The following is a 19,550-nucleotide window of genomic DNA, read 5'->3' on the forward strand; positions in this document are numbered from 1 at the left end:
TTTTTAGTCCTCAACTGGTAATTGAAGCGCGCTTCCCATTCACTATTTAAATGCATCGGCAACGGAAGTCAGGCCTCATCAACGCGTCACACACCACTTTGCAATGAGCTGGAATCCGTATGCATTTTGAAAATGTATAGCTACTTAATTGTTTAAAACCTTAACATTTTACTACATATTATGAGGCATGTTTTACCTTACTTCAAATTAGCATGGGCATATGCCATTGAAACCAGAAGTCTATCATGTTCTATTGGTTTTAAATTTCCTTTCATTGTCCGGTAGCCAAATGCCTTGTGCACATTACGACGCTAATTATGTTAAGAAATAATACTTTACATTTTAAGCTAAACGTTATGATCTGTTTCATCTATTCATTGCTTTTCAACATTATTTTTTTATGTAGCCTAGGCCTACTGGTTGTATGAATTTGGGATCTATCTTCCCACAACATAGTAAACTTTTCTACTATGGGGAATAGTAGATTGACATGGCTCATAGGTGACACATCCATAAGGCTAGGGGAATCGACGCTTTCCCTAAGTAACTTAAATTATATAGCCTAATTAGCCTACTCCTGTCTATACCGAAATAAAACATAGTTTGGATAACAAAAGGCTATTGCTGTAAAGGGAAGACAATGAACATCTGTCTTTTAGTAACCAAATTCTCAACCTAATTGAACAGTAGGCCTATAGCTTATCTTATTAGCACCAGCGGAGAGCGCGCACTGCGCATGTTCACTCTTTATCGTTGTTCGGTCAGCGCCACTTCAGTTTGTTTTTGGACAATAATTTCCTCCTCCGGTTTAGATGGACGTCATGTTCTATTTGCGTCTCCCCCTTCTCATAGACCTTATTATATGGACAACGTTGTTTTCATTTATCCGTTTCAGTGTCAGCAGAGTAGGCTACCCTGTAATTTGTTGTATTAAAAAAGATTCTGCTTATGTCTCCAGTTATATAAAGTGTAGTGGAATTGCATGAAATGTGTTTTTCCCTTGCAAAGAAAGAATAAACGTATCTGATATAGCCTGTAACCCAGGACTCGCCGATATACACGTGCATTTTTTTTTTTTTTTGCGAACTGTGACCGAGTTATATTATTAGCCTAAATTATGATTGTCCAAGCCTACTATGCATAATGTGATGAGTAGATATCTTACATAAGTCTGTAAATGCGACGATGCATTCAATGCTTTATTATAAAGGTGCATTTTTCTGGTAAAAATGTGCTGAAACTCAAACGCCGCCTATGCACAGGCTGGTGATTTTGCTGTTCGTTACTCGTCTTGTTGGCTGAGGAAAAGTAAACGTGGACCGTTATTCTAACATCTTCAAAGTGTCCAGTAAGGACGCGCGTTATTGCATCCTCGACTTGCAAATCGAGAAACCGAAAACGGCTGTGTAAACTGATAAGCGGCGCTCCTAAGCATGTGAGAGGAGCCTGAAAGGCTGTGTTTGAAGTTAGTTAGTCTGTCCTTCCCATCCTAATGAGTGCTCTCTGACTGGAAACAGCCTGGAGTACGTCCCTAATTCTGCATTTGAAACATTTCATAACTCTAACGCATTATTCTGCCATTAACATATAATAATTTAACCACTGCCATATGTCTTTCTATGATTTTGATGATTTGTGTTTATAAAGACAACCAACCATATGTTTGAACATTGTGTTTTTCGTTTTCTTCCTGTTCCCAGTGGACATCTGGTCAGTGGGGTGCATCATGGGAGAAATGGTGAAGGGCAACGTTATCTTCCAGGGCACCGACCGTATCCTTCATCCACCTCTCTCTCCCACTCTTTTTTTTCAATATCTCACTCCTCATCCCTTTCCTCATCCCTCCATCTCCACTTCTCTCTGACACTTGATTCTGCCATTGTCTCCATAAGTATTTATACTTTGGCTTGCTGTTTGGTTAGATCCACATGGACGATTGAGACTACCTCATTGTGTTTTTCCTCCAACCAGTATACGTCACATCCATTGAAAAAGAACCGGGATGACTCCGATTTAGCATTTATACTGGCTGCCTGTTTCACCTTTTCTAATGGGAATGGGCCCTTTCTCCCCCCCTCTCTCTTTCGGACAGACTGTATTTTCTTCACACATTTTTAATTGATGTAATACACACACCCATGTTCTCCTTAACTGTGGTGCCCGTCCAGACATAGACCAGTGGAACAAGGTGATTGAGGTGCTGGGTACTCCCTCCATGGAGTTTATGAACCGGCTGATGGAGACTGTGAGGAACTATGTGATGAACAAGCCTCAATACCCAGGGGTCAACTTCGCTGAACTATTTCCTGACTGGGCCTTCCCCTCTGATTCCGAACACGACAGACTCAAGAGTAAGATATCTCCCCTCTGACCTCGTTGTTTTGACTTTTCTTTTAGTTCTTGGTCCTGGACGGCTCTAGTATCGCAGGCTTTTGCTCTAGCCCATCACTGAGACACCAGATTCAGCTGACCAAGGCCATAGTGATGAATGAATGCGCTGAAGCCGGTGTGTTTGTGCTGGGCTGGAATAAAATCTCGCTCACATTGTAGAGCAGGAGTGAAGAACACTATCCAGCAATATGTGTGTTGCTGTATCAAATCGATCTAGTTGAAAGCTGGATCAGTATTCTTATCTAACACCTTGTGTGGGCTTAAGCGGTCCCATAGACCCCGTGGGGTCTATCTTAATGAAATGATGTCAAGATAGTCTTGGTTGCTGTAGAAACAGTGCAGTGAATGTGCCATTCTCTCATTTCCATGACAGCGGGTCAAGCTCGGGACCTGCTGTCCAAAATGCTGGTGATCGATCCCGAGAGCCGCATCTCAGTGGAAGAGGCCCTGAATCACCCGTATATCCATGTGTGGTACGATCCAGGAGAGGCAGATGCGGTGAGTGGACTGTTCCACATTTTTGAGAGAGGAGATGTATAACAGTTGAAGTCGGAAATTTACATACACTTAGGTTGGAGTCATTAACTTGTTTTTCAACCACTCCAGAAATGTCTTGTTAACAAACAATAGTTTTGGCAAGTCGGTTAGGACATCTACTTTGTGCATGACGCAAGTAATTTTTCCAACAATTGTTTACAGACAGATTATTTCACTTATACTGTATCACAATTCCAGTGGGTCAGAAGTTTACATACACTAAGTTGACTGTGCCTTTAAACAGCTTGGAAAATTCCCCAAAACAATGTAATGGCTTTAGAAGTTCTGATTGACATAATTTGAGTCAATTGGTGTACCTGTGGATGTATTTCAAGGCCTACCTTCAAACTCAGTGCCTCTTTGCGTGACATCATGGGAAAATCAAAAGAAATCAGCAAAGACCTCAGAGAAAAAAATGTAGACCTCCACAAGTCTGGTTCATCCTTGGGAGCAATTTCCAAATGCCTGAAGGTACCAAGTTCATCTGTACAAACAATAGTACGCAAGTACAAACACCATGGGATCACACAGCCGTCATACCGCTCAGGAAGGAGACGTGTTCTGTCTCCTAGAGATGAACATACTGTGGTGCGAAAAGTGCAAATCAATCCCAGAACAACAGCAAAGGACCTTGTGAAGATGCTGGAGGAAACGGGTACAACAGTATCTATATCCACAGTAAAACAAGTCCCATATCGACATAACCTGAAAGGCCGCTCAGCAAGGAAGAAGCTACTGCTTCAAAACCGCCTTAAAGCCAGGCTACGGTTTGCAACTGCACATGAGGACAAAGATTGTACTTTTTGGAGGAATGTCCTCTGGTCTGATGAAACAAAATAGAACTGTTTGGCCATAATGACCATCGTTGTGTTTGGAGGAAAAAGGGAGAGGCTTGCAAGCTGAAGAACACCATCCCAACTGTGAAGCACGGGGGTGGCAGCATCATGTTGTGATGGTGCTTTGCTGCAGGAGGGACTGGTCCACTTCACAAAATAGATGGCATCATGAGGCAGGAAAATTATGTGGATATATTGAAGCAACATCTCAAGACATCAGTCAGGAAGTTAAAGCTTGGTCGTAAATGGGTCTTCAAAATGGACAATGACCCCAAGCATACTTCCAAAGTTGTGGCAAAATGGCTTAAGCACAACAAAGTCAAGGTATTGGAGTGGCCATCACAATCCCTGAGCTCAATCATATAGAACATTTGTGGGCAGAACTGAAAAAGTGTGTGTGAGCAAGGAGGCCTACAAACCTGACTCAGTTACACCAGCTCTGTCAGGAGGAATGGGCCAAAAGGAATGTGGAAGGCTACCTGTAACGTTTGATCCAAGTTAAACAATTTAAAGGCAATGCTACCAAATACTTATTGAGTCTGTAAACGTCTGACCCACTGGGAATGTGATGAAATAAATAATTTGCTGTACTATTATTCTGACATTTCATATTCTTAAAATAAAGTGGTGATCCTAACTGACTTAAGACGGGGAATTTTTACTAGGATTAAATGCGAACTGAGTTTAAATGTATTTGGTTAATGTGTATGTATGTATGGGGAACACATTTGTTTGGTCTGATATGTGCGTCACTGTGTTGTCTATGTCGTATCTAATAGCCTCCCCCACAGATCTGTGACAAGCAGCTAGAGGAGAGAGAGCACAGCATCGAACAGTGGAAAGGTAGGGGGTGGCTCCCTCTAGGGACAGCACTCTCTCACCTGTTCTGATACAGTACATTACCACACACACACACAGTGTAGATGACTGTACAGGGATGAAATGAATCACTCTTTCTCCTCAGAGCTCATTTATGAAGAATTGATAGACTGGGAGGAGAGGAACAAGAATGGAGTGATGAAAGAAGAGTCCGGTAACTCTTTACACAATACACAGCTACAAGATATAGTACATTAAGATGTGATAACAAGTCCTCTAGGTCTGTTGTGTCTGTGACACAGTGGTGAATGTTAGTGGACCGGGCCCCAGGGTTGGGGTTAATTGCACAAATTCGATTTGTAATTCAAATTCCAGTTCAGTCTTTGAATTCAGAGAGAATTTAACTCCTCTCAATTCTAATGTTAAGTAAATTCCAAGAATGACATTCCCAATTCAAAATTATCCCCAATAATTCCAATTAGAATTCAAATCCCTCAGGCTTTCAGGCTGATCATGTCACTGTTCAGCCAGCCTAGCTATAATGGAAATACAATTTAATTTTTTAAACCAATCCTGCTGTCCATTTTTTTTAATGCTAATTACGTTGATTCCATCAACTGGGAAATGTACAAATATTGAATTCCAAGATCAAAAAATTCGAAATTCTAACAGTCTAATTCCAATTAAATTCCGTAACGTGAAGGTTGTTGAAATTCAAATTTGAATTCAACGTAACTTCTCCACTTCAAGAATTGAATTGAAATTTCAAATTAAAATGGGTTTGACCCCAACCCTTGGTGGACCCTGCCAGGTATTAGGGATGGGCATGGTGATTCGCATATTCTAATATCCAAATGAATGTTAGTATTCAAAACATCAAAAAAATTGGGCCTATTTTAACAATGAAAAATTGTTACACACAAGGATATACAATGACATTTGAAAATCTTAATTAAATATAACCACAAACTTCTTTATGTACATGCATTGAGCTACTGCTGTTTCAGATGGTTTTGAAAGTAAATTGTCTACCGTTGCGACCGGTAAATGTAGCCTACAGTTCTGAGGATGCATAAAATTATTTTGTTTGAATTTAAAGCAAATTTTCTCTCATGGGCTATGGGTTGCATTTACATGAAAAAGCATTTTACTATCATAGTGCATTTAGCCCACTGGTTGGCTCTGACAATGGTATGCTATTTTCCTCACTTCAAATAGCAGTTAGCCTATAGTCGCGCACCAACAGAAGACCTGACACAGATCAATGCAAAACACCTTTTGAAACAGAATCCGTTCTATTATGGTGAACATCAGACTTCTCTTTCACTGTTGCTGTTAGCCTAGGCTACTGTTAGCCAAAAACACTGGAGAATAGCACCCTGAAATCAACTGCTGTTGTGGCATTATGCGTCATTCTGATTGGTCTAGAGTCTAACTTATTTTCGATTTTAAAAAAAATTGGCTCATGGTATTATTTGAATAGTGATATTTTAAAAATGTCCATCCCTACCTGGTGTGTGTATATAGTAGACCAGTGGTCACTAACCGGTGGATCGCGATCGACTCGTTGCTCTTCAAGGCATTCCTCATCGATCACCAAACATTTCTGTAGAAAAGCCAAAGACAAAAGGTTGCGTTCTTTTATTTATTTTATGTTGTGCTTTTGGCGGTAGGTGTACTTGATTCAGAAGCCCTGCACACTGGGTAGGCAAAGTTTACCCATTTGGAACGATTTCATTTGTCTAAAAAGACAAACTCCGCCTTCCCAGTGGACCGGCTAAAGCGAGTACGCCTACTGCGCTGGCCAATCGGATAGCTTAAATCACCGTGCCAACAGCTTCCCCAGCCACAAAGTTTGATACTAGCCTAAGTGACATTTCATGACTTTTAAAACCATGACCAGAGAGAGACTGTCAATTTGTTTTTTTTGTCAGTTAATGTCTTTAAGTTTTTATTCAACACTATTACAAAACATAAAATGCGCTTCTCCCTATGTCCACTCGCGCTGCAGCTGCAATGAATTATTAGCCAAGTCTATCGATAGCCATGCTTTTAAAAATTATTATTAGCAGCTCGTCGTGTCTATTTTTATATCGAGGAATATTTCACTTTCTCTGCTCATAGGAACAACATGAATTTGTGCATGAGGCAGATCAAATAAAATGTTTGTCACATGAGGTGCGACTCGAGTTTCGCCATCAGGTGGAAGACTGTGTCCCCTCTCTCTGGTCTGTCTCACCAGAGGAAAGGAAGGAGAGAGCAGGGACCGTGAGAGGCGGACCCTCTGCTGCTCTCTCCCTCCCTCCGCTGAGACTAATGATGTGTTCAAAACAACTGGGAACTCGGAAATCTCCTACTTCTGACTTCAGTGCATTCAAGACAATTGGGAAGCCGGGGAAAATAATCTGATCCATCTGGGGAAAAATAGTTTTGAACGGTCATCCAACTCTGAATTTCAATTCGGAAACTCGGGCATCTTTTCTAGAGCTCCGGCCTGAAGATCACTGACGTCGTAATTTGCGCCCCCCCCCCCCCCCCCCCCCCCCCCCCAGTAAACTAAAAAAGCAAATTATTTCAATCAATGCTCAGCTGTGCCTCGCAAGTGCTCCAACAACTGATCTATTTTATTATCAAAGCTTGAGTTTTGAAATATAATATGGTCTGAGAAGAACAATATTGCTAAGCATTTAGCCAATATGTTGTGATGTATTAGGCCTACTGTTCCTACAGAACTGTTTTTATTAGGTAGTTTAAAAAAAAATGTAAGCTTTTTTTTTTTTTTTTTTTTTTTTTTAAGCTGAACAGTAGATCTCGGCTTGATTTGACTGCAAAAGTGATCTTGACTCGGAAAAGGTGACCACTGCATTAGACATATACAGTATAAACCCTATTATATTTTCTCTCTCTCTTGCTGTCTGTCCGTCTTTGTGATAGATGCAGTGAGGGGGTTGGCCTCCCAGTCGTCCTCGGCCAATGACATCTCGTCCATGTCAACAGAGCAAACCCTGGCCTCAGACACTGACAGCAGCAGCATTGACACACTCACTGGACACCTGGACGAGAGCCAATGAGATCACACCAGGAAGTGTATATGTTTCTCTCTATTCTAGCTTACTTTGTCTCGCTTACCTCCTTTATATTTCTTTCCATCTCCTTTTTTTTCTCTAACTTCCATGCATAGGTCTATTTTTCTAAAGAAGAATTGTGCGATCTTGGACACGTATAGTTTAGCTGTAACCCCAGAGCAGTGTTTCACTTCTATCCTAAGCCTTATTTTTCTGACTGTGTGTAAGAGGTGCAAGTTACAATATCTATATTGGGTTAATAGCCTTTTTATTAGTATTTAAAGTATTCTGTAATATATTCTTCCATTTTGAATATCTGTCGTGAGAAATCTTGGCAAGGGACTTAATATTTACTTTGCCTACCTTTTTTTTATTTTATTGTTTTTGTTTTCAATTAAGGTTATAAAGATTTTAACCTAAAGACAGGAGTATCATTAGATTTGAACAGCTGCTTTCTGCATGCTACAGCGACAAACTCTAATCACATAATCAAATGTTCATCTGATGATCAACCACTAATCACATTTTTAGATTGTTTTAGTTAGGTAGCAGTGTTGAGAACAAGTGAGAGTGGTGCCTGCTTTGAGTATAGTGTTTTAATTGTCTTGAGTGATGTGGTTTGGAGCTGTTACTCCTCCTGACCTCCAGGGGTGGCTGTGGTTGCAATGTTGAGGTTTTATTTCCTTATAAATGTACTGTATGTAATAGTATCAAGCTAAAGCTCTGATAATGCACGTAGATATGTAGCTAGGCATATTTGTTTGTTAGACATTCAATGTACCCATAGAAACATCTTCTTATAGTACAATCAACCCATATGCCATAAGGTACAATGTGTATATTGAAATATCATTATCCTGTACATTTGAGTACAAAAAAAGGTCCATGAGTTTGAATTCTTTGCTAAATGTTGCACACCACTGACGACGTTTGACCCATACAAAACAAGACCCTTGTGAAACGTTTTTATTGATGATCAAATGCACGGGGCATCTTATTCTAAACCATTCCATCAGTACTGGAAATCCTTTGGGAGAAATCATGACATAAAACATATATTGTAATTGAGGATCTAGAGATGTAGCAACTTAACAATTGTTGTTCAACTTGCATGGTGGTGCATACACTGTACTTGTCTCGTGTGTGTGTGTGCTATATCGCTACCATGCTGTCCTCTCATCGCTCCTCTAATGGATTTAGCTTCTTCAAGACGAGGACAACCACATCGGTAGGTTAATGCCTATGGACGGCAGGACAGTCACACAGTGGTGGAGCACGGCTGTTGGTTTGGAATGTGGACATGTCACATAACTGTACAATGCCTAGTGTGATTCTGGAGCGTGTGATTCTGGAGCAGAACTCTGAGCATAGATAGAACCTTAGAACTAAACAGATTTTGACGAAAAGTAACTCTGTTGAATGATGGATATGCACAAGCAGACATAATGTAGTCAGAGGAGGACTGTACCCCATGTTTGTTTTCCTTTCAAACCATGACGGCCTTATTCATTCATCATGCCTTAAACGACCGGAGGAGTGTCTGGCTCACTCTTTACATCCTATTTCTTTAGGACTGAGGTGTGTGTGTACCATGTTTAAAACATTCACTGTGTACAAACTGTACATCTCATGTTTTATCTTGTTCATTTCCTTTTATTTTGTCATTTTTATAATGTATTGTCTGCAATGACATGCTCTTTCACAATACCACTTTGCTTTCATGTTGTCCTTCTCCATCAATTAAAAGTGGACAACTCAAAGAATGTGATGTTAATTGCTGTGAATGCAGAGGGTGCTGTACATCGATACCAGTTCAGAACCTTCTAGATGTGTGTGAGCGCCTCTTGCGCTTCCCCACCGAACTGGCAAATCGGCTGTTCCAGATCCCGACCCAGCACTAGAAAGTGCTAATAGAGGTGTGGTATAATCATCAAAGATGAGGTAAACATGACGCAAGATAAAGGTGTATGAGCCCGTGGTCTGAATCCATGGACAATATACTGTAGCTCATGAATATGCACATTTCTGATAATTAACCTTTCCATAATCCATTAGAATTCCTGAAGGCTTCAGCGCTTCATACTCAAATGGTTCCTCTCCAGCTGGCCTTAAAGATTGTGTAAATAGTCTTAGTTCAAAGACAGTGTCTTATCACTTCCAATCTCATCATACATACTTCACTTCCTCAGCACATACAGTACACACCCCTCGGCCAAAGGTCAGTCTCAGAAACTCCTGACAATTTTCTCCGTCTTCTTGGCCTCGTTGTTGAGCTCTCCGAAGGTGTCAAAGAACTGCTCCATCTCCCTCTGCAGGGCTGCGTTTCGGAGGTCTGCTGCAGCACGGCCCCTCTCTGACTCCAAGATCTTAGCCTGGACCACAGAGTACCACCGCCTCTGCTGAGCCAGGCTGGCCCTGAGGTCAAACACCTCTACCTGGAGAGCCTCGTTCCTCTCTTCCAGACTGGGAAAGAGGGGGAGGGGGGGGGAAAAAGGGTGGTGGGAGAGAGAGAGAGAGGTTAGGAAAATGGGGGGGGGGGGGGGCACAGTAACTGCTGAGCCGGGTTAGCCCTCAGGTCAAACACCTCTCCCTGTAGGACCTCGCTCCTCTGTTCCAGACTGTTGGTGAGAATCTCAATTGCATTTTCCTTGGTTCATTGCGTCCTCTCCCGTAGTAAAAAAGGGAGGGGAGGAATCAGGGAGAATCACAATTGCATTTCCTTAAGTGCTCGAAGGAGAGAGTGGGTAAGGGGGACAGAGTGAGAAGGAGGAGAGCGAAAAGGGTAAGGAAGAGCGAGAGGTCCTGAGCCAACACTTCGATCGAGTACCCTTTTTGGGGGCATCCATCGGTTAGGGTTATTGATGGTGAATTAGCCTATGTGACAGTCCGACATCATTGTCCCTGTGTGCTGTATGCTCCTAATTTTAGCTGTATGGCCAGTTAGTCTCAATCTGACCAGGCATCCCCTGTCTGTATCAGTAGTAGTGAGGTATGTGTCAGTGTCTAGGTTAGCACAGACCCTTTTATATAGCTCTTTTTTTTCCATCCACCGCGACACAAACACTATTTCTATGTTTTTAGGCATAATATTACTCCACCCGAAGAAAACAATTTCATGAAGTGTGTAATTGTCGGTTTTTGAATTCCGGTGTTTAATATGCCAGTCATGGCATTCATTCCTTGTGTGCGTAATAAATGACATGTCAAATAAATATCGAAGAGAAGGCAGGAAAAGTGCTTGTGGAATATTCCATGACTGATATCTGTCAGTAAACAGGATGGGGGGGGGGGGTGGGGGGGTTCACGGGAAACAGCAGAGTGGACACACACGTCTGGATAGAAAAGCTTTGCAACTCCTTTATCACTGAAAGTACACAGAGAAACCATGTCACTCCAAAAGCAAGCCAAAATGTGCTTGTCAACATGTTTATTATTATTATTATTAGTGTGTGCACATTAGATGATGATGTTCTTACCTGTGTATGCGTTCCTCATACTCCTCTCTCTGCCTGGCTATCTGCTGCTGGAGGCTGGTGAGGAGGCTGCGGAGGGCGCTGGCTGAGGGGTCTGCCAAGGGCAGGGGAGGGGGAACCCGGGCCCCAGGGACAGGTACAGTGATAGGACCAGAAGGCTGGAGAGGCTCTACTGGATGGGCGGCAGAAGCCTGTAGAGGTGGGACAAGGGGCTGGAGATGGGAGAAGTTATCTGGTCGATGGGGTTGTGGTTGGATCAATGGCTGGAGTTGGAACATGGGCTCGTCCTGGTTAAAGTCCAGTTCTGGTTCTGGGTCAAGGTCTTGGTACTGGTCTGGTACATTGCTGGCACTGCTCCCTGCAAGGAGGATTTCACAGGAAGACCAGGAGCTACTCTCCCCGCTGACCCCTCCATCCTCCATCAACCCCGAGACCGGCACCGGGGCCCTCAGGAAGCGCTGGGGCGTGGGGAAGGTCACAGTGGTTTCCATGGCAGCGTCCTCGGTAGGGGTCACAGCGTGAAGGTTGTCGTAGACGGAAAGAGCGCTCTCGTGTGTGTCGCTGTGGCTCGGGCTGGGGCTCTGCTGATGCCGAACGCTCTCCACCTCCTGCACTCCCTTATTCCCTCGTCCTCTCTCTCCTCTGTTTGTCCCCATGTCCCAGCCCTGCCTTCCCAGGCCTCCCCAGCTGCAGTGACTGTGAGCTGGCAGCACGCCAGCCCCTCTCTCCCCTCCTCTTCCATCTCTCCCCATTCCCAGTGTGGGAACCACAGCTGCAGCTGGGGCCAGGCCAGGGAGGGAGGAGGGGTGAAGGATTCCGGTTACAGCAGGGTTGCAAAGTCCCCCACTTTCCCTTTTTCTCTCCATCTCCCTAAACCCTCTATCCCTCCCTCTCCCGGCATGGGGTAGACAGTTGTCGTACAGGGGGTCGGTGGAGCAGGAGCTGGCTGTGGTGGGGGTTTCGGTGGGCAGGCAGGGTAGCTCCATGTCACTACCTCACCCTAGGGGGGTCCGGCACGTTGAGGGGGGGGGGGTGCTGAGGGTTCGAGGGGTGCAGTAGTGACACCTTGCTCTGCTGTCAGTTTAGTCAAGGAGACGTCTGAAGTCTGGTTGTAAGTCTGTCTGGAGGTGTAAGGGAGGGTCCCTGCTGGCTGTCCCCTGGAAGGAGTGCCGTGTCCTTGGGAGGGAAGTGTGTGTAGGACCCCCTGCCTGGTTCTCCTCGGTGTCCTTGACGCGGCTGGTGGACGGCAGGTAGCAGGAGTACTGTGCCCGTCTGAGGAAAGGACTGCAGCTCTCACTCAGCAGCTGTGTGGAATTGCGTGCGTGTGTGTGTGTGTGTGTGTGTGCGTCCGTGCATGTTTGTGTCTTTAAGCAGCCCTGACTTCAGCTGTTGCACCATAACAGCTCCTGAGGGAGTGACCAGAGTGTAACTCAGCCTGGCTCATTCCTGAAGACACACACATTCAGAACTAGCTACAACCACAAAAATAGATACTGTATGCGGACACACACACTGCAATAAACCCCCCGACACCGGAGAGGAATGAAAGTGGTTGCCAGGCAATGCTTCCTGATTGGAGCATACAGGGTTAGACGCTCCCCTTTACAGGGGTACAATGGCACAAATGCTGGCACACTTCTGGCCTGACTTACACGTCACCGTGTCAATTGACACTCAGTTCCCCTTTCCCCTTTTCATGTGGCAACAGGTCACAAATCTTGCTGCTGTGATTGCACACGGTGGTATTTCACCCAATAGATATTGTAGTTTCTCTATCTCAGTCAATCTGTTTCTACTTCCCGTTTGTTTATCTCTCTATCCCCTCCCCCTTTCTCTCTCCCACACTCTCTTGGTTTATGGCACCTGTCCATGCTAATGCTGTGGGATGCAGTGAACCAAGTGTCAGGCGCATTTAACAGTGTGAAGAGAGTGATGGTGGTCAGTCACCCCACAGTTTAGCCCAGGCCATTCAGCGGATCTATGGAGAGTACTCACACGCACGCACGTACTCACACAGAGCGGACTCAGAACCAGTGGGCAGCTACCAACCTACCGTACAGGAAACTAATCATAGGGTCACAACTCCTAGACTATAGCTTTTACCCTGAGTACACAGTGGGAGAGAGGGAATATAGACTGAGAGGTTGGCTTACTGCATGGTGAAAATGTGATAAGAAGAGGTTATTTTACAGTTTTTAACCAGAGAGAGAGATGAGGAGGTTGGAGACAGAGGCAGAGAGATACAGCTTCCCTATTATGAGTCACTTAAACATTGGCAAAGTGAAACATTTAATTAGAACTGAAAGCTTTTAGTACAGTTTGTGTTAATGCACCTTACTCACTGCAGGCTAGAGAGCTGAGTTCTGGAGGTAAGCCATGGCCACCTACACACACACACACACACACACACACACACACACACACACACACACACACACACACACACAGAGATGTTGCTATGGAACATTTGACCACCAGATGGGGCTATTAGCTATTTTATATGGAAAGTGTGTTTTCAATGGGTGGTGTACCTTGTCATCAGCAAAAATGTAACAGGCAGGAATTGCTTCCATCATCTTCCAAACCTAATCTGAATCACAGTATCCTTTTTCTAGCACTGTACATGAAATGTAGGTGCTCGGTTTGTTTCTCTTTTTAAAATCCATGAATGGTTGATAGGACCCTACTTGTCCAATGAAGGACAAAGAGCTATCAGGACACATTCTCTCTTTAACCACCAGCTTCTCCCTTCCCTCCGATTTAGGGTTAAAACACGGTTTCCAGCATCAGATCACAGCTATCGATCCAGTATTGATCAGTGATCCGGTGTTAGATCCTCCTCTGCTTCCGCTGCAGGGCAGGAACAACCCCGTCTTTATCAGGGACACTGATCCTAGATCACAGGAAACAGCCATATAATGGATCGATATTTTCCCTTAACTCACCTCAGCTCAACTCAGGTCAGGTCAGCTGCAATGATCAGATAATTTGCAGCGCAGTGCAGTAGTGAGAGGAATCATGGGTTGACTGGAATGCTTTATAGAATTAGGACTTTGGAATAGATCTGCAAGATTCTATCGATGTGGCCATGGGATAGAGGGGATCTACTTTGGAGTCTCCTCAGTAATTTAGTCAGCTTGTGTTGTTCCTTGGTAGAACTGTAGACTTATCTGTCCTATGTAAATCACCCTTTGGCCTTCAAGCCTGCACATCGAAGCATAGTCTTCAGTCACTTCAATTGCTGTAGAAAAACAGAGAGGATACATTCTGGTCTTGGTGGCTCCGCTGAGTCCAGCAAAGCACATAGCCCTGTCCAAGGTTCTGACCTGGCCTGTCTCTTAGAGACCAGTGACTTCGGAAGGAGACGTGCAGCTAGAATGACAGAAATGTTCATCTTAACCCTTATCACTGCTTCTGACATTACAGTTTGACCTTCCAGTGTCTTTTAAACAACATTTAAAGCTGACCTCTCTTCTTTAACCTCTTATTCAGAGGCCAGTGACCTCTTTATGAAGATGGAAAGTTCAGCCCTGCAGAGGTTAACCTCTCTCCGAGGCCCTCAAGCACCTCCTCACCCGTCCTCCTGCTCCTTACATCTACGCAGTTGTTTGTAGCCGTGACGACCAAGGGGCCTCTATGGCAACTCGGATCCTCGTGTTTTAAATAATAAAGCGTCAGGGTGGTGGTGAGGGGAGAGCTCAGTGGTTAGTGCAGACTGTTGCTTGATGGAGTGTAATTGAGGAGGGCTCTTGTTAGCATGGGAGCAGGCCCTGTTAATGCAAGAGGCCTTGGAGGGAGAGAGGAGACATAGTCTGTAAGAGCTGTCTGGGCATCTTTCTACTGAATAGCATATAGAGAAGAACCATACTGTAGCTAGGAAAACCATATGAGGTGATGCACCGCAGCTGGTGCTCCTTCCACAAGATAGAGCGAGAGAACGGCAGAAAGAGAGAGTGAGTGAGTGAGAAGAGAAGGCGATCAACGCAGTGAGAGAGACTTGTGTGTGATTATGATATGTATGTCTATGCACAGGTACATTTCTGTGAGATTACACCCCCCCCCCCCCCCCTCCCCACCTCTTCTGCTGTTTCCTCTGTGGCCTGTGTACCCTGATGTGCTGTTCTGTACTGAAGCAGCAGATTCTATTCAGATTCCCCCCAGTTCTGTTTACTCATGTTTTATTAAGCCCTTCTGTCCTTTTGAAGATTCCTCTGAATACTTCTCATCCTGGAAATGAAAGCTCAACGGGGTTTTCAGGCTGCATCCTTTGACGTCAGAAATGTGGCTTTCTATTCTTTCTATTCACAAGGCTTTAAGAGTTCTAGGTAGAGAGGCCCATCACCAATGTCAGTCAGCCATAAAGCGTCAACCGATAATACCATCTACAGTATATGAAGTGTTATTTGTCACTGTTATCCACATGCCTCTGTGCCAAACCCTATCTCCTGGGTTTCTGTTGACTGTCATTCAAACCTTATCTGGAGTGTTTATTGCCGAAAACAAAAATATCATCCTTCATTCTCCACACAGGATTATCCCTCAGAACAAGACATCCCGTCAAAACGTTGGCATGAATTCTATCTTCTGTATCTTCTGTATACTACTCTACCTTGTCACAACACAACTGATTGGCGCAAACGCATTAAGAAAGAAATTCCACAAATTAACTTTTAACAAGGCATACTGTTAATTGAAATGCATTCCAGGTGACTGCCTCATGAAGCTGGTTGAGAGAATGCCAAGAGTGTGCAAAGCTGTAATCAAGGCAAAGGGTGGCTACTTTGAAGAATCTCAAGCATAAAATATATTTTGATTTGTTTAACACTTTTTGGGTTACTAAATTATTCCATTTGTGTTATTTCATTGTTTTGATGTCTTCACTATTATTCTACAATGTAGAAAAGAGTAAAAATAAAGAAAACCCATTGAAAACGCCAAACTTTTGTCTGGTACTGTATATTATAGGCAACAGCAGGCTACTAAATAATATTTCCAGTGGCACACTGACTCACCTAATGATGAAGATGAAGCCATAGGCTACTACTCACCGTGTTGGCTGATGCATGCGTCTTGGCAATAGACTATCTCAAGATGAGCCCCTTTGAAAAACAGTGCTGCTGTTCGCAAAAGAAATGGGAGTTGTCAGGGTAAGATGTTTCATAACCCTTCTATGGATAATATGTCTACGGCCACAGTTCAACAAGCTGTATATTTGGCGTGCATGTTGGCCAAATTGCGGCCTTACCAACTGTCAGTGGTGTAAAGTACTTAAGTAAAAATACTTTAAAGTACTACTTAAGTCGTTTTTTGGGGTATCTGTACTTTACTTTACTATTTATATTTTTGACTACTTTTACTTTTACTTCACTACATTCCCCTAAGAAAATATTGTACTTTTTACTCCATACATTTTCCTTGACACCCGAAAGTACTCGTTACATTTTGAATGCTTATCAGGACAGGAAAATAGTCCAATTCACAAACTTATCAACTGAACATCCCTGGTCATCCCTACTGCCTCTATCTGGCGGACTCACTAAACACACATGCTTTGTTTGTAAATTATGTCTGAATGTTGGAGTGTGTCTGTGGCTTTCCCTAAATTAAAAAAACTAGAAAATGGTGCCATCTGGTTTGCTTAATATAAGGAATTTGAAATGATTTATTATTTTTACTTTTGATACTTAAGTATGTTTTAAACCAAATACTTTTAGACTTTTACTCAAGTAGAATTTTACTGGGTGACTTTTCTGTTAAGGTACCTTTACTTTTACTCAAATATGACAGTTGGGTACTTTTTCTACCACTGCCAACAGCAGGCAACTGGTGACTGCCAAAATAAAGGAAACACTTAAGTAAATGGGGGAAACAAATAAAATGTTATGGTGTAGGGTGCATTTTCCTGGCATAAGTCCACTTGTAGAATCTATGCCAAGGTGCATTGAAGCTGTTCTGGCAGCTTGTGGTGGCCAAACACCCTTTTCAATTTTTTTTACTGCAGTTGGCTAAACCAGGGTCAAACACCATTTTTATTGGTAGTCTTAAACAAATCTACGTTGAAAAAAAGTTTACACCTCACACACATGGTTATGGGAGCACAAAAAAGAAGACACATGTACCATGTCAGATATAGAGTTGAAATATATTCAATTTTGAGTTTGCACCCCAATTTTACACTTTATATACATCTCAGAAGACGCAAGTATAACAAAACCATTTTACAGAGAAACCAGATTTTCTGCTTTTTAAAATAATAATGTTTCCTAATTATGAAATGATGAAAAAGATGCATTACGTTCCACCCATGAGGCCACTAGGGGGCGCTTTGGTCATTTGACTGCCAGTGCAGGAAAGATTTCCTTTATTTTGGCAGTTACCTGAATACTTGTGATAAAATGTAATGTAATGTAATTTTTTTGAAATTATTGATCTGTGGCTAAATTATGCTTTCTGGTGTATTTTGAACATTGAGAGCTGGAAACTATGGTTGTATAAAAAATATTTGTGAGTCAATTGTGTGTCCGGGCCTAGCACCTGACTCACACAATTGACCAGTCACATTTATTTATTATGCAGTTAATTTTTTTATTTTTATTAATCAATTACCCAAACAAGACAGGGCCCCCCAGTTACCCAAATGTGCCCCCTACTTCCTCTGTTATTGGAGTGTCCAGTAGTCGGGAGAAAAACTTCCCAATGAGACCAGGGAATGTTCCAGATGAAGAACTCTAGGAGACACACGGGGGAGACCAATTATAACACATACCCTGGACAGAGAGAAGGGAGAGAAGGGTTGAAAGAAGGAGCATGAGAAACAACAAGGTAGAGAGAGAGAGAGAGAGAGAGAGACCCTGGCCGTGCCCCACTTTCCGAGGGTGCCTCGGGGAGAGTTGTGATCTGCAAAAAACACATTTCCAATTCATGCATGCGTACGATACACACCTGTACATGTGTGAAATAGGACACATACAGTTGAAGTCAGAAGTTTACATACACTTAGGTTGGAGTCATTAAAACTCATTTTTCAACCACTCCACAAATTTCTTGTTAACAAACTATAGTTTTGGCAAGTCGGTTAGGACATCTTCTTTGTGCATGACACAAGTCATTTTTCCAAAAATTGTTTACAGACAGATTATTTCACTTATAATTCACTGTATTACACTTCCAGTGGGTCAGAAGTCAACAATAGTACACAAGTATAAACACCATGGGACCACGCAGCCATCAAACCGCTCAGGAAGGAGACGCGTTCTGTCTCCTAGAGATGAACGTACATTGGTGCGAAATTTGCAAATCAATCCCAGAACAACAGCAAAGGAACTTGTGAAGATGCTGGAGGAAACAGGTACAAAAGTATCTAAACTCAGCAAAAAAAGAAACATCCCTTTTTCAGGACCCTGTCTTTCAAAGGAAATTCTTAAAAATCCAAATAACTGTCCTCCCAATGGCACGTGTTCAAAGTGGATGGACCTTGATAATGTCTCTCACCTGAGCCGCCAGTGTCCTTTACAGTCTTGTCCATTTTCCTACAAGTACACACCAGCAAGTTTGGATGGGATATTTCTCCATGCTCACTCCACGTGGACCCATGTCTCACTCCTGAGAGAAAAGGCAGTTGATAGCTTCGACTGGATGCTGTGTACATGCTGGCTCGGACTACGGTCTCACGGTAGAAGTGGTGAAGGACCATCCTGAACGTCATTGCTTCAGCTGGTTGGAGGGGGGGGGTTCACACTGTTCTTGGTCAAATTATACCTTCCATGCATCTAGACACCATCTGTGGTCACTTTCGCCATAGAGGAGAGACCAGAACAACAGTTTAGTTTATGGCATTTCTGATTCAGGAAATCCAGTCACAATAAATAATTTATGACAAACTATTACTGCTACCAATATTCTTAATACAGATTTCTGGTGGCATTGTCATGCTGGAGGGTCATGTCAGGATGACATGTAATGCACAGCTTTGAGATTGCAGGCAATGATAACAAGCTCAGTCCGATGATGCTGTGACACACTGCCCCAGACCATGACGGACCCTCCACCTTCAAATTGATCCCGCTCCAGAGTACAGGCCTCGGTGTAACGCTCATTCCTTTGACGATAAACGCGAATCCGACCATCAACCCTGGTGAGAAAAAAAACACAACTCGTCAGTGAAGAGCACTTTTTGCCAGTCCTGTCTGGTCCAGCGACGGTGGGTTTGTGCCCATCTGCTGCCAGTGATGTCTGGTGAGGACCTGCCTTACAACAGGCCTACAAGCCCCCAGTCCAGCCTCTCTCAGCCTACTGCGGACAGTCTGAGCACTGATGGAGGAATTGTGCGTTCCTGGTGTAACTAGCTCTGTTCTAGTCTGCTCTGCTTTGTTCTTCTCTGTTCTAGTCTGCTCTGTTCTAGTCTGTTCTGTTCTAGTCTGCTCTGTTCT

General features: G+C 43.4%; 2 protein-coding genes across 9 annotated transcripts in view; one reads left to right on the forward strand and one right to left on the reverse strand.

Moving 5' to 3' along the window:
- The window catches only part of LOC120048203 (mitogen-activated protein kinase 9-like), a 42,634-nt gene extending 26,839 nt beyond the window's left edge, over window positions 1-15,795 (forward strand). For 2 of the 8 annotated variants that reach the window (XM_038993975.1, XM_038993974.1), the window contains exons 7-12: window positions 1,701-1,772; window positions 2,169-2,351; window positions 2,765-2,889; window positions 4,544-4,607; window positions 4,729-4,797; window positions 7,518-7,654. In XM_038993975.1, the coding sequence (XP_038849903.1) occupies window positions 1,701-1,772; window positions 2,169-2,351; window positions 2,765-2,889; window positions 4,544-4,607; window positions 4,729-4,797; window positions 7,518-7,654 (650 nt within the window). Of the gene's footprint in view, window positions 1-1,700; window positions 1,773-2,168; window positions 2,352-2,764; window positions 2,890-4,543; window positions 4,608-4,728; window positions 4,798-7,517; window positions 9,409-15,326 lie in introns of those variants that run through there. The other 6 variants (XM_038993981.1, XM_038993978.1, XM_038993977.1 and 3 more) reach the window with 6 other exon arrangements.
- Window positions 9,815-12,107, reverse strand: LOC120048133 (rho GTPase-activating protein 24-like). The gene is made up of 2 exons (XM_038993858.1): window positions 11,125-12,107; window positions 9,815-10,111 (listed from the first exon to the last, which is right to left on the reverse strand). The coding sequence occupies exons 1-2, from the start codon at window positions 12,105-12,107 to the stop codon at window positions 9,874-9,876; spliced, it is 1,221 nt and encodes a 406-aa protein (XP_038849786.1). The 3' UTR covers window positions 9,815-9,873.
- Window positions 15,796-19,550: the final 3,755 nt, after the last annotated feature.

The sequence above is a fragment of the Salvelinus namaycush genome, chromosome 5 (assembly GCF_016432855.1).
Source record: "Salvelinus namaycush isolate Seneca chromosome 5, SaNama_1.0, whole genome shotgun sequence".
NCBI lineage: Eukaryota > Metazoa > Chordata > Actinopteri > Salmoniformes > Salmonidae > Salvelinus > Salvelinus namaycush.